Genomic DNA, 17059 nt, shown 5'->3' on the forward strand with positions numbered 1-17059 from the left:
ATAGTAAGAGCAATATACGGGTGCTAGGTAAAAGTTAGCACACACAATGAGTTCCCCATACCCGTGCCCAGGCAGACATCACTAATCAACTACAGCATTCTTTCTCATTGAACCTGTTTGAAGCCTCTGTATTCTTCTCAACAAAGCCACTCAAGGTAGTTGCTAATTGATGAGCTCACCAAATAAAAACTATTTTTACATCATATTACAATGTCAACTGGAATATCTGGATGTAGCAGTAGAAAAAGTTAGTTCACCCATACCAGTTTTCTATACCAAACACTAAAATGTACCCAGAGTAGAGGACAATGACGCCATATAAGGGAGATTTGGCACTCAGGCCTGCTGTGTGGACACAAGGTTTTCAGCTGCCCTAGATGCCTATTCACATCCTGAGACAAGCAGCCATGAAGAAAGTCCTTTCGCCTGTCCTCATTCTTCATTTGTTATAGAACAAGAGCGCCTGCTAAGCCACAGACCACAAAGAAAAAGGTCACTCTCATAAAATACACCATGGTCCTGCTGATGTGTTTGAAAAGGCACGCAAACTTCAAAGCCGACCGTGTATGGAGACACGCAGGCGAGCCACTCAAGAACATTTATTTCAACTAGAAGCGTTTGCCCTGAGGACCCAGCCCTGGTGAGGTTAAACCCTTCATAGAAGAACCCACATCATAGACGCTGCATTTAACCAATGAACGTGGAATCAACAGTGGCGGAGACATACGGGTGAGAGCTTGTTAATTTACAACCAACAATAACAACTGTTGAATTAAGGGAAAGGCAGTATTTTCACCCACACTCTCACTGATCTGAAATTGCTGATTTGCCCTCTCCAGTGCTCCTCACTACACCGCAGACCCCAACGCTCTGTAAATCCAGCACTTCTGTTTCTCACAAGACTCAAATGAATACGACTGTTCTTTGAAACACAGAGGGCGAAACATTCCTGGAGGACATGGGGAAGTTCACATGGTACATAAGGAAGTGCGCAGATCACACACTTGTGACATCAACAGATAATTTTGGAGCCTACATCGATGTTGACTTCAGCCACTTTCTCACCAACATTTTGGAGGAGTTAGTAATAGGTAGCAAAAGTGGTTGATTTGATTTTTTTACTTTCTCTTGTATTTTTGAAGGTGAAACAAAATGGCTAAAAAAAAAAATCACCCAAAGCTGAGAAAAGAACAATAAAGGGCTTGTTCATATACCAACTAGATTGATGAAACTAGTGCATAGAATCCTAGGGTTAGGGGTCAAACTAGAGCTTCCCTCTCAACTCCACTGCTCACAGCCATGAGGTTCAGAGCAAGATAGCAAACCTCTAGAGGCAAAGTAAAAGGGTAAATAATACCAACCTCCTAGAATTGTTGTGAGGCTTCAATCAGGTAATGTATATAAAATATAAAATATACAATAAGGATCCACGTACATAAGCATTAGGTAAATGGTAGCTATCATTATCACCACCAGCATCACTACTGCTAATTATCCAACCAAGGCAACCTATCAATTATCACTGTTATTTATGTGACCAAAACATCTAGAAAGATCCTAGAGATAATAAATGAGCCAATGAGTGAGTGTGTGCTGTAAGAGAAAGTCAAATATGTGGTGTCATCTCACAGGGCAAAAATAAAGATGAAGTGCTGAAACACAGTCCAAAACCAAATATTCATCAAAAAAAGCTAATGGTGTCTGGTGGTTCAGCAATGGTATTATCCACTACAGCTTCAGAAAACCTGGTCAGTCAACTACAGCACACGTCCACTGCAACCAGTTGGACAAAATGATGAGGATGCTTATGATTAAGCAGCCAAGATTGGTCAATAGAGACAGGCCAACCCTCTTATAAGACAACGCTCAACCACATGTCACGAAAAACAACGCTGCTCATAGTACAGCAGCTGGACTTGGAAACTCTGTCATCCCCTATATTCACCAGACCTTGCACCAACTGACTACCACTTCTTGCAGGCTTTGTACCACTTCCTTTTTTTTTTTGAGACAGAGTCTCACTCTATTGCCAGGGCTAGAATGCTGTGACATCAACTTAGCTCACAGCAACCTCAAACTCTTGGGCTCAAGGGATCCTCCTGCCTCAGCCTCCTGAGTAGCTGGGACTACAGCCATGTGTCACCATGCCTGGCTAATTTTTTTTTTTCCTATTTTAGTTGGCTGCCTAATTTCTTTCTATTTTTTCAGTAGAGACGGGATCTTGCTCTTGCTGAGGCTGGTCTCGAACTCCTGACCTCAAGTGATCCTCCTGCCTTAGCCTCCCAAAATGCTAGGATTATAGGCATGAGCCACCATGCCCAGCCTTTGGACCACTTCTTGCAAGGAAAAATACTCAATTCTCAACAAGTTGTGAAAAACGCCTTTCGAGATTTCATTGCCATTCACTCTCCAGGCTTCTTTGCTGCTGGTATAAACAAACTACCATTAAGATGGCAAAACTGTGTTGATAGTTTAGGCACATACTAATTGTACTTCCTTTTGTTTGAAATATAATGAACTACACTTAATTTGAAATCAGACATTTCGTATTTGGTGACCTAATGATTACATGTTGAAATTTAAATTTAACTGAGTGTCCTCTATTTCATCTAGCAATCCTAGTGTATACCAGGGGAGAGATGTCAGAGCCAAAGATGGAGTTGGAAATTGTAGGTTGGTAGGTGACAGCCACATCCCAGAGATGAGATGAGACAGACCAGAGCTTAGGGAGAGCATGTCAGCTGAGAGAAAACAAACTTGGAACTCCAACTTTTAAAAGGGTGATGGTGGAAAACAGAGAGGAGGACCAGGGAGGGCAGGCAGGGAGTCAAGTCTGAAGAAAGAGGGGCCCCACATTGCATAAGGCCACATTTGTTCAGCAAGTACTGAGTGTCTACTATGGACCAGGTACTCTTCTAAACACTGCTCTTGATAACAGAAGGAGAGAGTGCTCTGAAACAGGTATTTTGGAGATCATTCAAGAGTATTTAGAGATCCAATTTCATTACTCTATTGAGGACCAAGTCACTGGCTACAATCAAGGTTTTTGAGATTCTTCTTTTATGGGTTGAACTGTGTCCCTCTCAAATTCATATGTTGAACTCAAATCCATAACCTCCGGTACATCAGCATGTGACCTTATTGGAAATAAGGTCTTTGCAGATGCAACTAGTTAAGATTGTTAGGTAGGGATGAGGGCATGCAGGTGGCAGGGCAGGTGATGGGGGATGTGGTCAAGGGCCGAGGGTCGGGATCAATAAAAGCAGAGAAAAGAAGCCACCACAACAATTTGAAGTTAGGGACTTTTCCTGACTGGGAGCATCGCAGAAGCTAGGGGCTTATGACCAAAGGTAACCTTTCCCTCATTAACATAGTAAAACTCACATCCTCTAGTGCCATGACAGCTCCAGAGCCAGCCATACAGGGACAGAAAATAGGAGGGTACATGATTCTGGGAATCTCCACCTACTTTCCCGAAAAGACATGAATATTCCATCCCCAGCTTAACATATTATTAGGGATTAGCATAAAGGACAGACCCTAACCCTGGAATGATGCTGGTCCTTTTTGGAGCAATCCACTCTCTACTGACTTTGAGAGTGTTTTATTCTTTCTACACTCTGTCTTTAAACTCAGGGTCGTCTCCATTAATGGGACAGAAACATTCCTCTCTCTGAAACTTACTTTTGCTTTGCAATAAAAGCTGCTTGTGTGGAAGTGTTACGTGTCTGTCATCACTCTGTCACACTGGCCTTGCTAGCAGTTTTTCCAAGCAGGAGCCAAAGAACCAGGACAACACCTGTCAAAAACCCCACCTGACAAGACGAGGTTATACAGAAATAGGGTGGGTCCCTAATCCGGTATGACTGGTGTCCTTATAAAAGGGGACTGTGGACACAGACACACACACAGGAGGGTGCTATGCGAAGATGAAGGCAGGTTCCAGAAGCCAAGGAATGCTAAAGACTGCCAGCAAACCACCAGAAGCTGTAAGAGAGGCATGGAATAGACCCTCACAAGCCTCAGAAAGGGGCTTCAACCCTGCTGACACCCTGACCTCAGGCTTCCAGCTTCCAGAACTGTGAGAGGATCAGTTTCTGTTGTGGGAGCCAGCCAGTCTGGAGTACCCTGTCACGGCAGCCCTAGCAGACCAACACTCTTTCTCTTCTAAAGGTGCCCTGGAGGGCTGCCCGGCTGGTATCAAGCTCTCTCCTCTGGTGGGGTGCTCCCCATGCAGGTGCTGGCGCTGCTGACTTCCAAGGTCAAGTCTGGGCTGGAGTGGTCTTCCTCAGCCTTCAGCTTCTGCACCTCAAGCCCAGGGACTTCTTGGCAGCTTCAGCGCCTCTCCCCACGTCTGAACAAGGAAGAGAGCGCCTGCCACTTTCCCTTCCCCTCCGCCTTTCCCCACCTACCCAAGCCCTCCTGGTCTTTACTTCTCTCCTCCTCGTTCCCACAAAGCAGCTGTGTGGGCCTTGGTAAGGCCGCCCAAGGGCACATTCGCAGTTCCCCTTTACCTTCACCCCAAAGCCCCCCGCCTCCCCAGTGTAAAATGAAGCTACCTTCATAGGTCCCACTCTGGGTATAAGTCATCTTCTACTTCTGTCTCTCCCGGACCACCTCTCCCAGGTGGCTCTCCCTCACTCCCAGTGCTGATGGAATGTTTAATTATGTATTGAGAAACTATTAATTCACTACTCAGGAAGCCCTGTGCTAGCAGCTTCAGGGGTGCGTGAGATGAGAAGCACCTGCACCTCAAGCAAACGGAGACTTGGTAATAATTTAGGGGTGACGGATAAGTCTCTCCCGGGGCTGACTCCAGTTGACTTGTGTGGGCTGGGACTCCTAAAGCACCTTGATTCAGAGGGAGAGGACGGTGGCAGACGAGCGAGGCCAGCATGGGAAGACCCGGCGTTTGCGATCACCTAAGTGCAGGGACTCGGATCCGGACGCAAACTCTGGCTCTGCATAGTGCCGAGCGAGTTAGGCAAGTCTTAACGCCTGCAGCCTCTTGGGCAATTTAACCTGCGTGTCTGGGTAATTCAATATCCGAACAAGTAAATAATACCAGTAAAACCAGTAGCCCTGGCACATATGGGTATTTTATGTTAACTAACTTTAAATCTGGATATAGTGGGCACGGGACCACCTCAGACAAGAGCCCAAACAACTACAGTGCAAGGTAGTAAGAGCCAGATGGTAAGAGCCAGAAATATGGAGAGCCGTGGGAATTCGGAGACAGCTTCCCAGTGAGATGATTTCACTGGTCTTGAAAGACGGGGGCTTTTGGAGGGAAGAGGCAATGCGAAGTCTGAGAATGGACACAGGGAAGAGCGTGGGGCTTATTCCTGGGCTTATGACAATGGGAGAGAAGCTGGGAAGAAAGGCCGGAGCAAGAGCACAGAGAGCCTTGAATTCCTGGCTCAAACACTGGGATTTTAACAAAACACAGGAATCTTTACAGCAAAGTCAAGTTTCGCAGCGCATTTGTACAATGTTGTTTGCATTTAAGGAAGACAACAACTAGAAGCAAATTTTTGACTGCATGATTCAATGCCAAGCAGTTAGCCTCTTCCTCCCCCCTACTTGACAAGGTTAATTGGCCGTGGCAAAACTTACCCATTAGGCATGTGGACAGGGTGGTCTCGACAGCTTCCTATTAACACACTGTGACAGACACTACTCTGGAACTGAGATTTCAGGAGCTCGTCTGCCCAGGCTCACACAGCACAAGCGGTAGAGTCAGGGCCGGCACCAGGATTCGAAATAAGTTTGATCCTGGGCACCATGCACCTGATACTACTTTGCGGTGAGAGAAATTAGCTAGACTCGGAACATGAGGGCCTGGAGATTGCTTCTAACTCAATATTTTACACACCAAAAAAGGTTAAATGACAGTGTAAACATTTGGAAAAAAAGACTTCTACGTTTTGTGATCTACTAGCGTTCACTGCCGTCTTGTAATAAAATAATGGCAACCGCCTGAGTGAAGCGTGGGTCTGTTTGTCACTGATTGACACATTCCTGGCCACTCAATGTCCTCCTGGCTTTACAAGGATTCTTTTCCACTACAGGTCACTGTTCACCCCTTCTATTTTCTTTGAGATGTTCTTTGCACGTGTATGTGTCACATCAGCAGAGGTAGTCAAGACTGAGGGTGTCTGTGTGCCTACGTGGTTCAGGGGTGGTTCTGTGTTTCAGGCCGAGAACCCTCAGCCTCCAGAGCTTCTCGCGGTCTGGACAGTACTGCTTGGTCACCCAGAATGCTTCACCCACGTGACAGTACCCCACTAATGGGCAGAAAGCACCTTCCTCCAAGCAACTGACGAAACCGAACTTTGTTCCGGAAGCAGTAGGAATAAGGATTGAGGTGGAGCAAGAAGATCTCACTTGGAAATACCTCTCTTCAAAACCCAAGCCAACCTCCTCCAACCACTTTCTTGGGATTCCTGATGTCAGCTTTGTCAATCACTTTTTTCATATTAATTTTTAGATAATCTCATTTAGGAGGAAATATGCCAGTTGTATTAGACCCTAAAATTGCTGTTATTTGATCATTATTTTGCCAACAAAAATGGTCATGTCACATGAATCAACCTAATAATAATCATGGCTATGTGTAAAATTTTTAACATGTCTTCTACATCTATTTTTCAATTTAAATAGAGATCTCGGATTTTCAGAATGAAGTGAGAAAATACAGCACATATGAAAGTTCTTAATAAATGTTGGTTGAATCTTCAAGTCTATAAATCCCAGTGTGATTGGATAGCGCTGAATGTATTTTATGGAAACTGGGTACAAAACTTTCTAATGTTAAGGTGAATACACTTTAATATTTTAAAGTTTAATTTTTCTAAGCTTGAAATAATCAAAAAACCCATTTGATTTATATATTTACATTTTTATTAGAATTCTTCAGAACTGGCAACAATTGGACAACATTATCAGGAATAAAACACATGAAACACCAACATCCTTTAACCTTATGCCGCTTACATATATATTTACACATAAAGTTACTGTATATATAAAAAATATTTTCAAGGACTCATGGGCTTGGGAATATTCCAAAGACATTATTGCTACATTTCAATATTTACAAAAAAAAGCCACAAAATAATTTCAAACAGTAAGCCACTGCAAAGAAACATCTGATGTAAGAAAAAATTATAAAAATATAAACTTTCAAGAATATCCAAGACAAAACTCTCAATGAAGTGCCCCTGAAGTACCTAGACATCTACAATAAACAACCACTTTTACTATAATCGAAGTCAATAGAAACGCAAAGGAATTTTACAGACAAAGTATGGCAAACAGCAACAATTTCTTAGATGACAACACAACCCCAAAACCTGTTAACTTTGGAAAAGGTGCGAGAGCATAGAACTTCAGTGCAAATGGTTACTTCCAGATAATGGCCACAGTTGTCTAAATGTCGTCTAAGGGACACAAGAGGGGAAACCGTGAAGGCAGCAGACCTGAATCTTGCAAGACAACACACAAACCTTGCCATGTATACATTTACCTTTTATACTGGGCAGCGAGGAGGGGGAGAAACAGGTAGACTACAAGAATAATACCTAGGCTACAGTCTAAAGGGTAAAATTTCTGTTTCAGTGGGACAGGAGCATTACATAAGATCTAAGGAATGGGTACAGTATGCTGAGTCTAAATAACAGAGTGTCCTAAGTACAGGTGGGCTGCAAGTAGGTACTGAAGCCTTCTGCTTGGTATACGCTTTTATGGAAGCTTTTGGTAAGCTATTCTAGAAAGCTCTGTGAAGGGAAACAAGAGCAGTACGGATGATGAAAGCAAGTTACTTCTTGGGTACTGAAGGACCCTCTTGGACTTGGGGCAACAATACCCCCCTAAAATATCTGTCTACACGCACACACACACACACACACACACACACACACACTTCTATAGATACTGGCCTGGTGTCCAGGACATGCCTGTGAAGGAGGCTGAATCTACATTTTGTCTCCTGCTACATGAGAATCTGAGCCAAGACAGCACTGTCTTCTCACTCCCAGGGAGTCACCAATAAATCAGGAACTTTCTCAAACGGCATCAAATCCATTGAGCGCAATGCCGTTCCGAAGCTCATAGGCTCGTTCTGGAGAATCTATAGAGCAAGTTCATTGGCTAAAAGAGGAGATTTTGTTAAGACTGTGCTTGGCTGTTACATTTTTTCCCTTAAAAAAAAAAGTATTATCTGTTTCCTTCAAACTTATATGGCTCGTGATCTATCCCTACACACGGTGGCCATAACGCTAGGGGTGCACCCAGAAACTAAACCTTGTGGGGTTCCCCCCTCAAACGTACGAACGTGGACAGTTTATAGATGGGTATATACAAACGCTGGCGGGGGAGGCCTTCTCTCCAATTCAACTCCCTAAGAGCAAACTCTATGCAAAAACCAGGTCGGCAGTACAAAAACTCATGCAGTGGTCTACAGCAGAATACCTTTACTCATGCCTAGGGGACATTTTTTCATGCCCTGTGTCTCATTCCCAGCATGAAATACTAGTTTCCTTAAGCCCAGATGTTCACACGTCTGTCCTGTGTTCTAATCATGTTCTGTTTTCCATATAAAGGGTTTAGGTTTTAGCTTCTAACCTTGCTGCATCACCATAGCATCATGGATGGCTCTGAAGGCCAAATGTGACCACCACCACTTACTCACATAAACTATCAACCACACTCTTCGAACAGAAACTGGAAAACCCTCGGAAAGAATGCTAGACATCTAGCCCATCCCTCCCTCTCTTTTTTCCAAATCAGAATTTTTTTTTTCCCCTGTTTACAGTAGGAGCTACTTTGCTATTGGGAATATATACAGTTCGAACCTTTGCAAGGGGATGGTGGCTGATGACAAAAAACCATCAGCCACTAAAGTGTGCTTAGAAAGACAGGATTACAGTGGGCTGCCCACCACCCTGGAGTAGGATGCGAGTCAAAGGAAAACAAAAGAACCATCGTGGAAGCCAATAGAATGGGGGATCGATCCTGTACGGGGGACCCCGGACCCTCGTTCTGCTCAGACATCTTCCTGCACGAGCAGCGGCTGGGAGGATGAAGCAGTGCTGCCGACAGAATTGATCCGCACGGAATGGTCCACCACAGCGTTCTGTGGGTTGGGGCTGCAGTTTGCTAAGTTGGAGTAAATCTGAGGAAGAGAAGTGCACAGTCAATACACCAGTCCCTACAGTGAACACAGCAACAAAGGGCACACTCACAACAACAAAATCACAAATAACTGATGAAGACTCTTAAAAGAGAGGTGTTTTACAAGAACTCTGTGGCCCAAACCCAAGCCGTATGGACAAAACAAACCCAACCCCCCACTTTTCCCAAGGAAATTGCTTTACACAAGAAGTGGTGGCAAAACGCGTGCCAGCCTGGCTGTTCTGCTGGGACCTGTCTGGAAACAAGCACTATCTAGCCCACTAAAAAGGGTTTATAAATCTCTGCAGCCAACTACAACCCAACAGCCCGTGTCATCTACTGAGAAACCCATGGCCGTTCCAGCACTGTCCTGCCTAGAATCAAAGCAACTGGGTGGAAAATGCTGTTTAAGTTGAAATATGCTTTGACACCCACAAAAACAAGCTTTAACCCAAAAATATCAGCGGTGTGCTATTGGCAAAGAGAGCTCCAAGCTCACAGCCCAGAAAAAAAAAAAAAAAAAAAAAAAAGCAGCTTAAAAAAATCTGAGTCAAAGTAAGGATCACTAATTCTTCCTTAAAAGCAGGAGAGGAAATAATGGATTTGAGTTTTCCTTCCCCCATCCCCAAATCACGGGGCGGGATCTTCTGACTTCAAACAGCTCCTCATTCTGTGTGGCTCGCAGGCACGACAGCTATCTGCCATTGTCCCGCTATGCTTGTTTGATCAGAAGGCTTATTTCCCTGCAGTAACAAGCTGTCTTTTCTACGCTTTTCTTCTAGTTCATGTCACCCCAACCCTCCAGAGGATGAATGGCCCTGCCATGTGAGAGGGAGAACACACCGACCCCATGACCAGGATTTGGGGTGGGAGGGAGACATGGCAAATCTTTATGGAAACTTCTACTTCCACACTTCTGGGTACAAAGCCCTCCACCCCTTCCCCCTCCTCTTCTCACATCCTTCTTTGGCTCTGAGCAGGGGAGTTGGGCAGAAAGAACTGGTTTCCATTGCTTTACTTCCCCCCACCTGAAGCTGAATTTACAACCTAAGCCCAGGGGAGGAGTGGGGAGGTTAGTCCTTACCCCTAAAATCTGCAAAGGGGGAACAGACAGAAAGGGGATTCTATCCCAGGCCAGAGAGTACTCACGTGATTGGTGCTATCGGAAATCTGCTTCTCAATTAGCTGAACGATCTGCTTGAATGTTGGCCTTTTGAGAGGATCAGCGTCCCAGCAAGTCTTCATTATGTCATACCTACAAAACGAGGGCCGTTTACTGTCTCTCCTCAGTGCCTTCAGATGTATGCCATGCAAAAACGTCCACAGTAATTCCAGAGCTAGGCAGCTGGAATTACATGTATGAAATGACATGTGCATAAAACAAAACATTGCGTGTACGAAATGTTGCTGCAACTTTGTTTTTGGTGACAAGAGATTATGAAAATAAACGACAGAAATAAAAAGGAACCAAGTGACATTTCAAACTGTGCTGGTGAAAACCCTCAACATCTGGGGTTTCTGTCTTTAAACAGAAAAATAAAAGGGGAAACGCGATCTAGAGGAAAAACTTCTGGGCCCTCACATTTCAGCAGGTGCATGCTCAGGGCTGAGCATTCGGAAGCCTTCCTTGATCATCTTGTAGAACTTAGAATCGACCGGCATCCCAGGGTAGGGGCTGCTTCCTGCGGCACAAACAGTTTGCAAATCGAGTGTTAGTCACAACCAAGCAGGACACCAATAAAACCCCAAGAAGATGCTCAGAGTCTAACAAAGGTGTCTTTGGCAAGGATCATTTTACCTAAAGAAAACAGCTCCCACAGAAAAATCCCATAGGACCAGACATCGCTTTCAAATGTGTACACACAGTTGAAAATGCTTTCGGGCGCCATCCACTTCACAGGCAGTCGAGCCTGTAATGGAAGCACAACAGATTCAAAAATATTAGTTAAAAAAAAAAAAAAAACCTTGAATATTAAAGATTCTTACAGATGTTACTCTGGACAATCCCCTGGCATAAAAGTAAGCGCTCGATCAGTAACAGTGACTTACGAAGACCGTGCCTATTCTGAGGTGGCGCAGTGGCAGGTTCAGAGCTGGAATTCAACAGCCAAACGGCACGTCCTCGACTCTTCCCACTAAAATTCAGCTACACTTTCTGCGACTATTCCTCTTGGAATTCTGGATCCCTGGATCTTATAATCTACCATAAAAAGCTAAATCAATCCTCCTCTTAATCCATTTAGGATTGAAAACTGGGAAGACAAGAAGTTTTTTTTCTGGTCTTAAAGTTATTTTAGTCTTTTTTTTTTTTTTTTTTAAATAAAAGGCTTCCAGTATCCTTCCCCAGATCTCGTGCTGAAGCTGCTACACGGGCTCTTAACCTGCGATCTATGGGTGTCCGGCATTCAGGGGCCTGTGAACTTCAAAGAGAAAAAATCACATCCTTATTTTCACTAACTTCTGAAGTCTAGCATTTCCTTCAATTGCAAATGAAGGCAGTAATAAACCACAGTAGTATCAGTAGTACCTGTAACTTTGTCACCAACAGTAATCACAGGTATCTTCACATCCTGTTACAGTGTTTGCAGGGGTCTCAATATTTACATTCACCACCACTTTGAAAATACAGTCGTTTTTAGAACCACAGCTAGAACCTGTGATTTTTATGTCATAAATACGTGTGCCAACATATCACAAACTTACTTAATATTTTGATAACGACTGCAATTTGACTGCTTTTCTTGTTGATTCTATGTGTTTTATTTTAGGCACTGAAAACGGTATTCTGACAAGGCCTCCCCAGGCTTCCCCGGATTGAAAGGGGCCACGGCATAAAAATGACCAAGAATTCATGCGAAATGGGAGAACGTGCAGAAACGCCTGACCCAACGCAGATTTCTCAAATGACAACAATGTAAATTTGGGGGTATAATTTGTGAGTTTCCTTGTTTTTAATTTGTCCCATAAATTCTTCTTACCCACCAGCCTGGTGAAAGCGATGTCTGATTGGTTAGTTCGACTGACTTGAGCTGGAGTCTAGGATCTGGAAGCCTGGTGGGGCCTAACCTCTCCTGACAATCCCGACCAAGGTCGAAAACCAATAACAAGCTTGTAAGAAGCTGTGGCATAACCAACGTCACCATTATTTTGATTTCAAATAAAACACCCATAAAGAGTAGTAAGAATGTGCTGGCACAGTTCTAAGCACGTCACACACTGAACTCATTTAATTCTCACAACGACTTTACAAGGCTGGTGTCACTGTTATTCCCAAGTGGAGAAAATTATCCAACACCAAGACTCAGGTGTTGGATAATTCTTGACAATATTACACAGCCGCTAAATAATCTAAATAACGGAGCCAGATTAGGACTCATCAAGACCGGACTTAGAGTCCGCTACCTTCCTCCTCTTGCCCTTTTGTCAATATTTAGAGACCTGGATAATGAACCACTTGTCATTCTTCCTTCCAAAATTGCACCAGGATGGAGAGAGGTTGTTTCTGTCAACACTCCTGATGATGCTATCTAGCCTCGGGGGAGTCTTTCCGGAAACGCAGCTAAACCCAGCAGGAGCTAAACCCAGTGACACATCTACAAAACCAAGTGGAGCGCAGCCTACCCCTCCAGATGCCATGAAGGAGAAAATATGATCTTATCATAAGGGACACAAAAATCTACCTCCAGGAATAAATTCGGACAGTGGAAATGGACCTAGGAAAACAGGCAGAGAAGAATCTACAGGAGGATGTGGTTTTCCATACCAGTGGGAAGCAACTCTGGAAATCATGGGCTCTGGGTTCACCCTCTACTGACCTGTGTCACCTCTGATCAAAATCACTAAAACAGACTGCACCTTAGTTCTTCCAACTTTTAAAATAGGAAGACATTGTATTCTAGGGCATGAGTTTGTTCTGAGGATACAGTAAAAATTGGCAATAAAATAAAAGCACTCTGAAAAAAAAATTACTATGTTCTATAAACCAATTATTACTTTTATTTATGAACCTATTTAATAGCTCTCCAATGATCATGAGTCCAACATTCTATACAGCTAACTTGAAACATGATCTTCAATTTTAATCTTTTTCCTACAGCACGTCAATCTCAAAAAAACTTCTCCTGCTGTGACCTTCAGGTCTACATTTCTTACACTTGAGCAAAATCTAGTGCATTGCTATTCTCAGGCTATAATGAAAATTAAGGCTATTTCTGTTTCCTTCACATGCCCCATAATTATACAATTAGAATTAGGAATTCTATTATTGAATGTTAGTTGTAGTAATGTTCAGCATGCCATGCAAATTTTGCTGAAGTACACTTAATTTGACTGCTAAAATGTACGATATCTCAAGATAAGATTTGCATTATGAAAATCACAAGGGACAATTTTTATCCAAACTTGAAACTAAAAATCCTTTAGTTCGAGGTTGCAGTGAGCTATGATGCATTCCAGCCTGGGTGACAGAGGGAGACCTTCTCTTAAAAAATAAATAAAATAAAAATCCTCTGCAGGACCGTCAAGTAAAGAATAGGTACTCACGTTTCCTTTAACCACATAATTAGAATCATTCTTGATGTCTCTGGCTAGACCAAAATCACAAATCTTTGTGATTCGACCATGGGTAAGGAGGATATTTCTGGCTGCCAAGTCTCTGTGAATACACTATTAGGTTGGGGGAGAAAAGAAAACCATTTAAGTTCATTTTTAACTTTTCACGAGTGAAAACTACTTTTTAATACTAGAGTGCTGCTTATATTATCAAAATCCAATACTTTTGTTTTACATTAAAGTATTTGGTATGCCAAAAATAAAAATCAAAATTATGCCTTGAATGATGTTCACATTTTATGTTTCACATGATCAGGACCGTAATTACCATAATCGCTTTCAAAACCAATTCTAATAAATGCTTTTTTCTTGTCAGGACTGCTTTCATTCATGAGAAAATACATTGGAAAGAGTCATATCATATTTTTAAGACTGAAAATTCCTTTTGCATGCATCTCTTTGACTGTCCTTTCATAGAGTTCCTAAAATATCTTTGGAACTTCAACTTGACATCTCCCAAGGATGCAAGGAAGAGGGTCTTTATTTCAACCACCCTATATCCTCTTTTAGTTTGGTAATTGTTTGGAAATGTCACCAACAACGTTTAAGGGTAGGATCTGAAACCTCGTTCTATTCAGCTAGTCCCGTTTCCTAGGGAATTCCTCTCACCCTTCCACAGACCATGCTCCTCCTCGCTTTGGTTCCATCATTCTGTTCCCATCCCCACCCCTTTACTTCCCAACACTTCATAAGCCAGACCGACAATATTTGGGGTCTAACGTCAATAAAACTCAAGTATATGCTTCATCAAGCATGGCAACTATGAGGTAACCCCAGCATTTGCTGAAGAAATGATTCTTTCCTATCTTCTAGGAGCATAGCCTATATATCCTAAAAGCCAAAAGTTTTAAATGAATTCACTACATATAAGAAAAATTTCATGGAAAGCTCATTTAGACAGGCTTGTACTTTAAAGCTCACACATTAGAACAGGAATTCCAAAGAGACAGCAGCTGGAACACGAAGAAACTACATTTCCTCTGCTTTTGGTGACCACACTTCAAAACGACACTCTGCATTCTAACACTCGGTTCTACGAATGACTCCCACTTACGTTCTTGGAGGCGAGGAAAGCCATGCCCTTCGCCACCTGGTAAGAAAAGCTCAGCAAGTCTTCCAGGTCTAGGGCCAGCTCGTCGTCCTCCATGATGGCCGGAGTCACCTCTCTCTCTATGTATGAGCCTGTTCAGAAGAGAGGGATTTTCTTAGCAATTAAAAGCTTAAAGGTTAGGAAAAGTGGTGAAATGACACTACCCAAGGCTGGTAATGAATGCTATACTGTGAACTTGCAGGCAAATCACCTCCCCGGTGCTGCGGGAAGGTAGATGTTGAATCACATAGTTAATATTTAACAATCCTGGGCTGGGTTACGATATCCTTAGGGAAGAGGAATGGTGGATTAATACAAAAATCCCATATCTAGAGTAAGATGTTCAGATAAAAAAAAAAAACCATACATGCTCTGACCCCAAACACCCTCTTGCAACCCTAACTGCTGCTGACCACTGGCATTGCCACAGGACTCTCTTGTAAAGGAGAAGTGGTCACTCTCAGGAATGACGTCACATCTGACAGTGGTACGATACATCCTCTGCCAGTGAAGTTGCTTTTATTGCTTGGTAGGTACCCACCTATTCTCGCAGATCTCCTTTTGTCGGCCTTGGTTGGGACAACGTAAGAAACTCCAGGTTTCATGTCCATGTACTCGTTGGTGCTGTCATTGCTAGGAGAGACGACACACCCAAGTCACGACCGAGTCAAATGGGAAATACAGGGGACACTGACAGGACAGGCTCTCTGTCCTCTCCCCCTATGGTACGTAACGGACTGATTTTATTCAAGGAAAGTAATGTAAAGTTTGAATGCAGAGTTTGAAAATATTGTTCTATAAGACAGGAGTTTTTAGTATTCAATATTAGGGTCCAATCCCTAGGAATTAGACGTCTGTCTTGTGTTCAATCACAAGAGTAGATTCAGGTTAGGAATGTCCTATCTCTTTATACAGTGGATTTCATGGGAAACACAGAGCCAAAAACATTACTTCAAACTCTCCTCTAAATTAGCCCCAGGAGACAAGATGAAAAAAGGACAAAGAACAAGAGCTTCCAAGATGTGTTGGGGGGAGACAGAGATCGTTAACATATAGCGACTAAACCAAGTTTAGTTCAGATAAACACCAATAATTTGGATGATTTTCTGAACCATCTGGACCTCTTGAATCTGCAACATTTGGCTGGAGACTCTTCAAGATTTCTAGTACTTCCTGCTCCTGATTAGCATAGAAACACCATGACAACAATCTCCTTCAGAGTGCGCTGGTGGTTCCAATCCCATATGGGATCCCAAAGCACAAAGAACATCACACAGGACTGAACAGTTGAGGCCATTATTTCAGAAAGTTAAAAAATACGTACAGGGCCAAGGTTTCAAAAAGAAGGCGAAGTAGCTCATTTCTTCATACAAAGAGCATATGCTCCGGGGAAACTAACAAAAGGTAGTTTGCATGGTATTTTTCTACCCCTTTTAACTACTTAGGTTTATAGGATTAAGAAAAAAAAACATAAAAAAGCTTCACCTGGGGTTTTCAACTTTAGCTGGAAGTACAGAAAATGGCTTTAAGAGGGAAGCGCCCATCAATAATATTTACTGAGGTCTCCTTGGGGGCCCTGGTGTTGTAAGTTCAGGAGACACAAGTCTTGCTGACTCAAAACATAGGGGACATGGAGTGAATAAAACAGGAGAGGAGAGATCTACCACACAACTGCGGTGATACAAAGTACAGGGGCTGTGATGTCTGTCGGACCAGGTGCATCTAAGAAGTCCTCTTCAGGGGTGGACCGTGACACCATCCAGAGAAGGAACAGGTACGGCAGAGAAGAATTCTACCCTGGCTATAAATCAAATTCCCCTTTAAGGAACTTGAAGCTCTATATACATCATTCAAACTCAGAATGGTATCAATGAGATGAGAATTAGGTCCAGAGTTTTAAAAAATATGCTTGAGTAGTTACGGCCTTTTACAGCATGATGAATTAAACGGGGTTGGAGGGGGGAGGACGGGACGTAGAAATAGTTCAGAGGTGCATGGCAAAAAGCCTGGTGTAGAGACACGTTCAGAGCTCTCTGCCACTCTGCTAAAGGTGTGAAAGGACTTTACTGTGAAAACTTGACAGGCTCTAGCATTTTCCCTATAAACAGCATTTCACTGCAAAGATGCACATACTATCAAGCTCACCAGCATAAATGGAAATGCACACAAGAGCAGAGCCGTAAG

General features: G+C 43.1%; 1 protein-coding gene across 4 annotated transcripts in view; it reads right to left on the bottom strand.

Annotated features, from left to right (window-relative positions):
* Positions 1-8864: 8864 nt before the first annotated feature.
* The window catches only part of KIT (KIT proto-oncogene, receptor tyrosine kinase), a 75369-nt gene continuing 67174 nt past the window's right edge, over positions 8865-17059 (bottom strand). For all 4 annotated transcript variants that reach the window (XM_069457182.1, XM_069457185.1, XM_069457181.1 and 1 more), the window contains exons 15-21: positions 15417-15508; positions 14840-14967; positions 13717-13839; positions 10973-11084; positions 10757-10856; positions 10324-10429; positions 8865-9175 (exon numbers count right to left, since the gene is read on the bottom strand). In XM_069457182.1, the coding sequence (XP_069313283.1) occupies positions 9047-9175; positions 10324-10429; positions 10757-10856; positions 10973-11084; positions 13717-13839; positions 14840-14967; positions 15417-15508 (790 nt within the window). In that variant the 3' untranslated portion in view covers positions 8865-9046. The remainder of the gene's footprint in view (positions 9176-10323; positions 10430-10756; positions 10857-10972; positions 11085-13716; positions 13840-14839; positions 14968-15416; positions 15509-17059) is intronic.

The sequence above is a fragment of the Eulemur rufifrons genome, chromosome 24, assembly GCF_041146395.1.
Source record: "Eulemur rufifrons isolate Redbay chromosome 24, OSU_ERuf_1, whole genome shotgun sequence".
Classification (NCBI taxonomy): domain Eukaryota; kingdom Metazoa; phylum Chordata; class Mammalia; order Primates; family Lemuridae; genus Eulemur; species Eulemur rufifrons.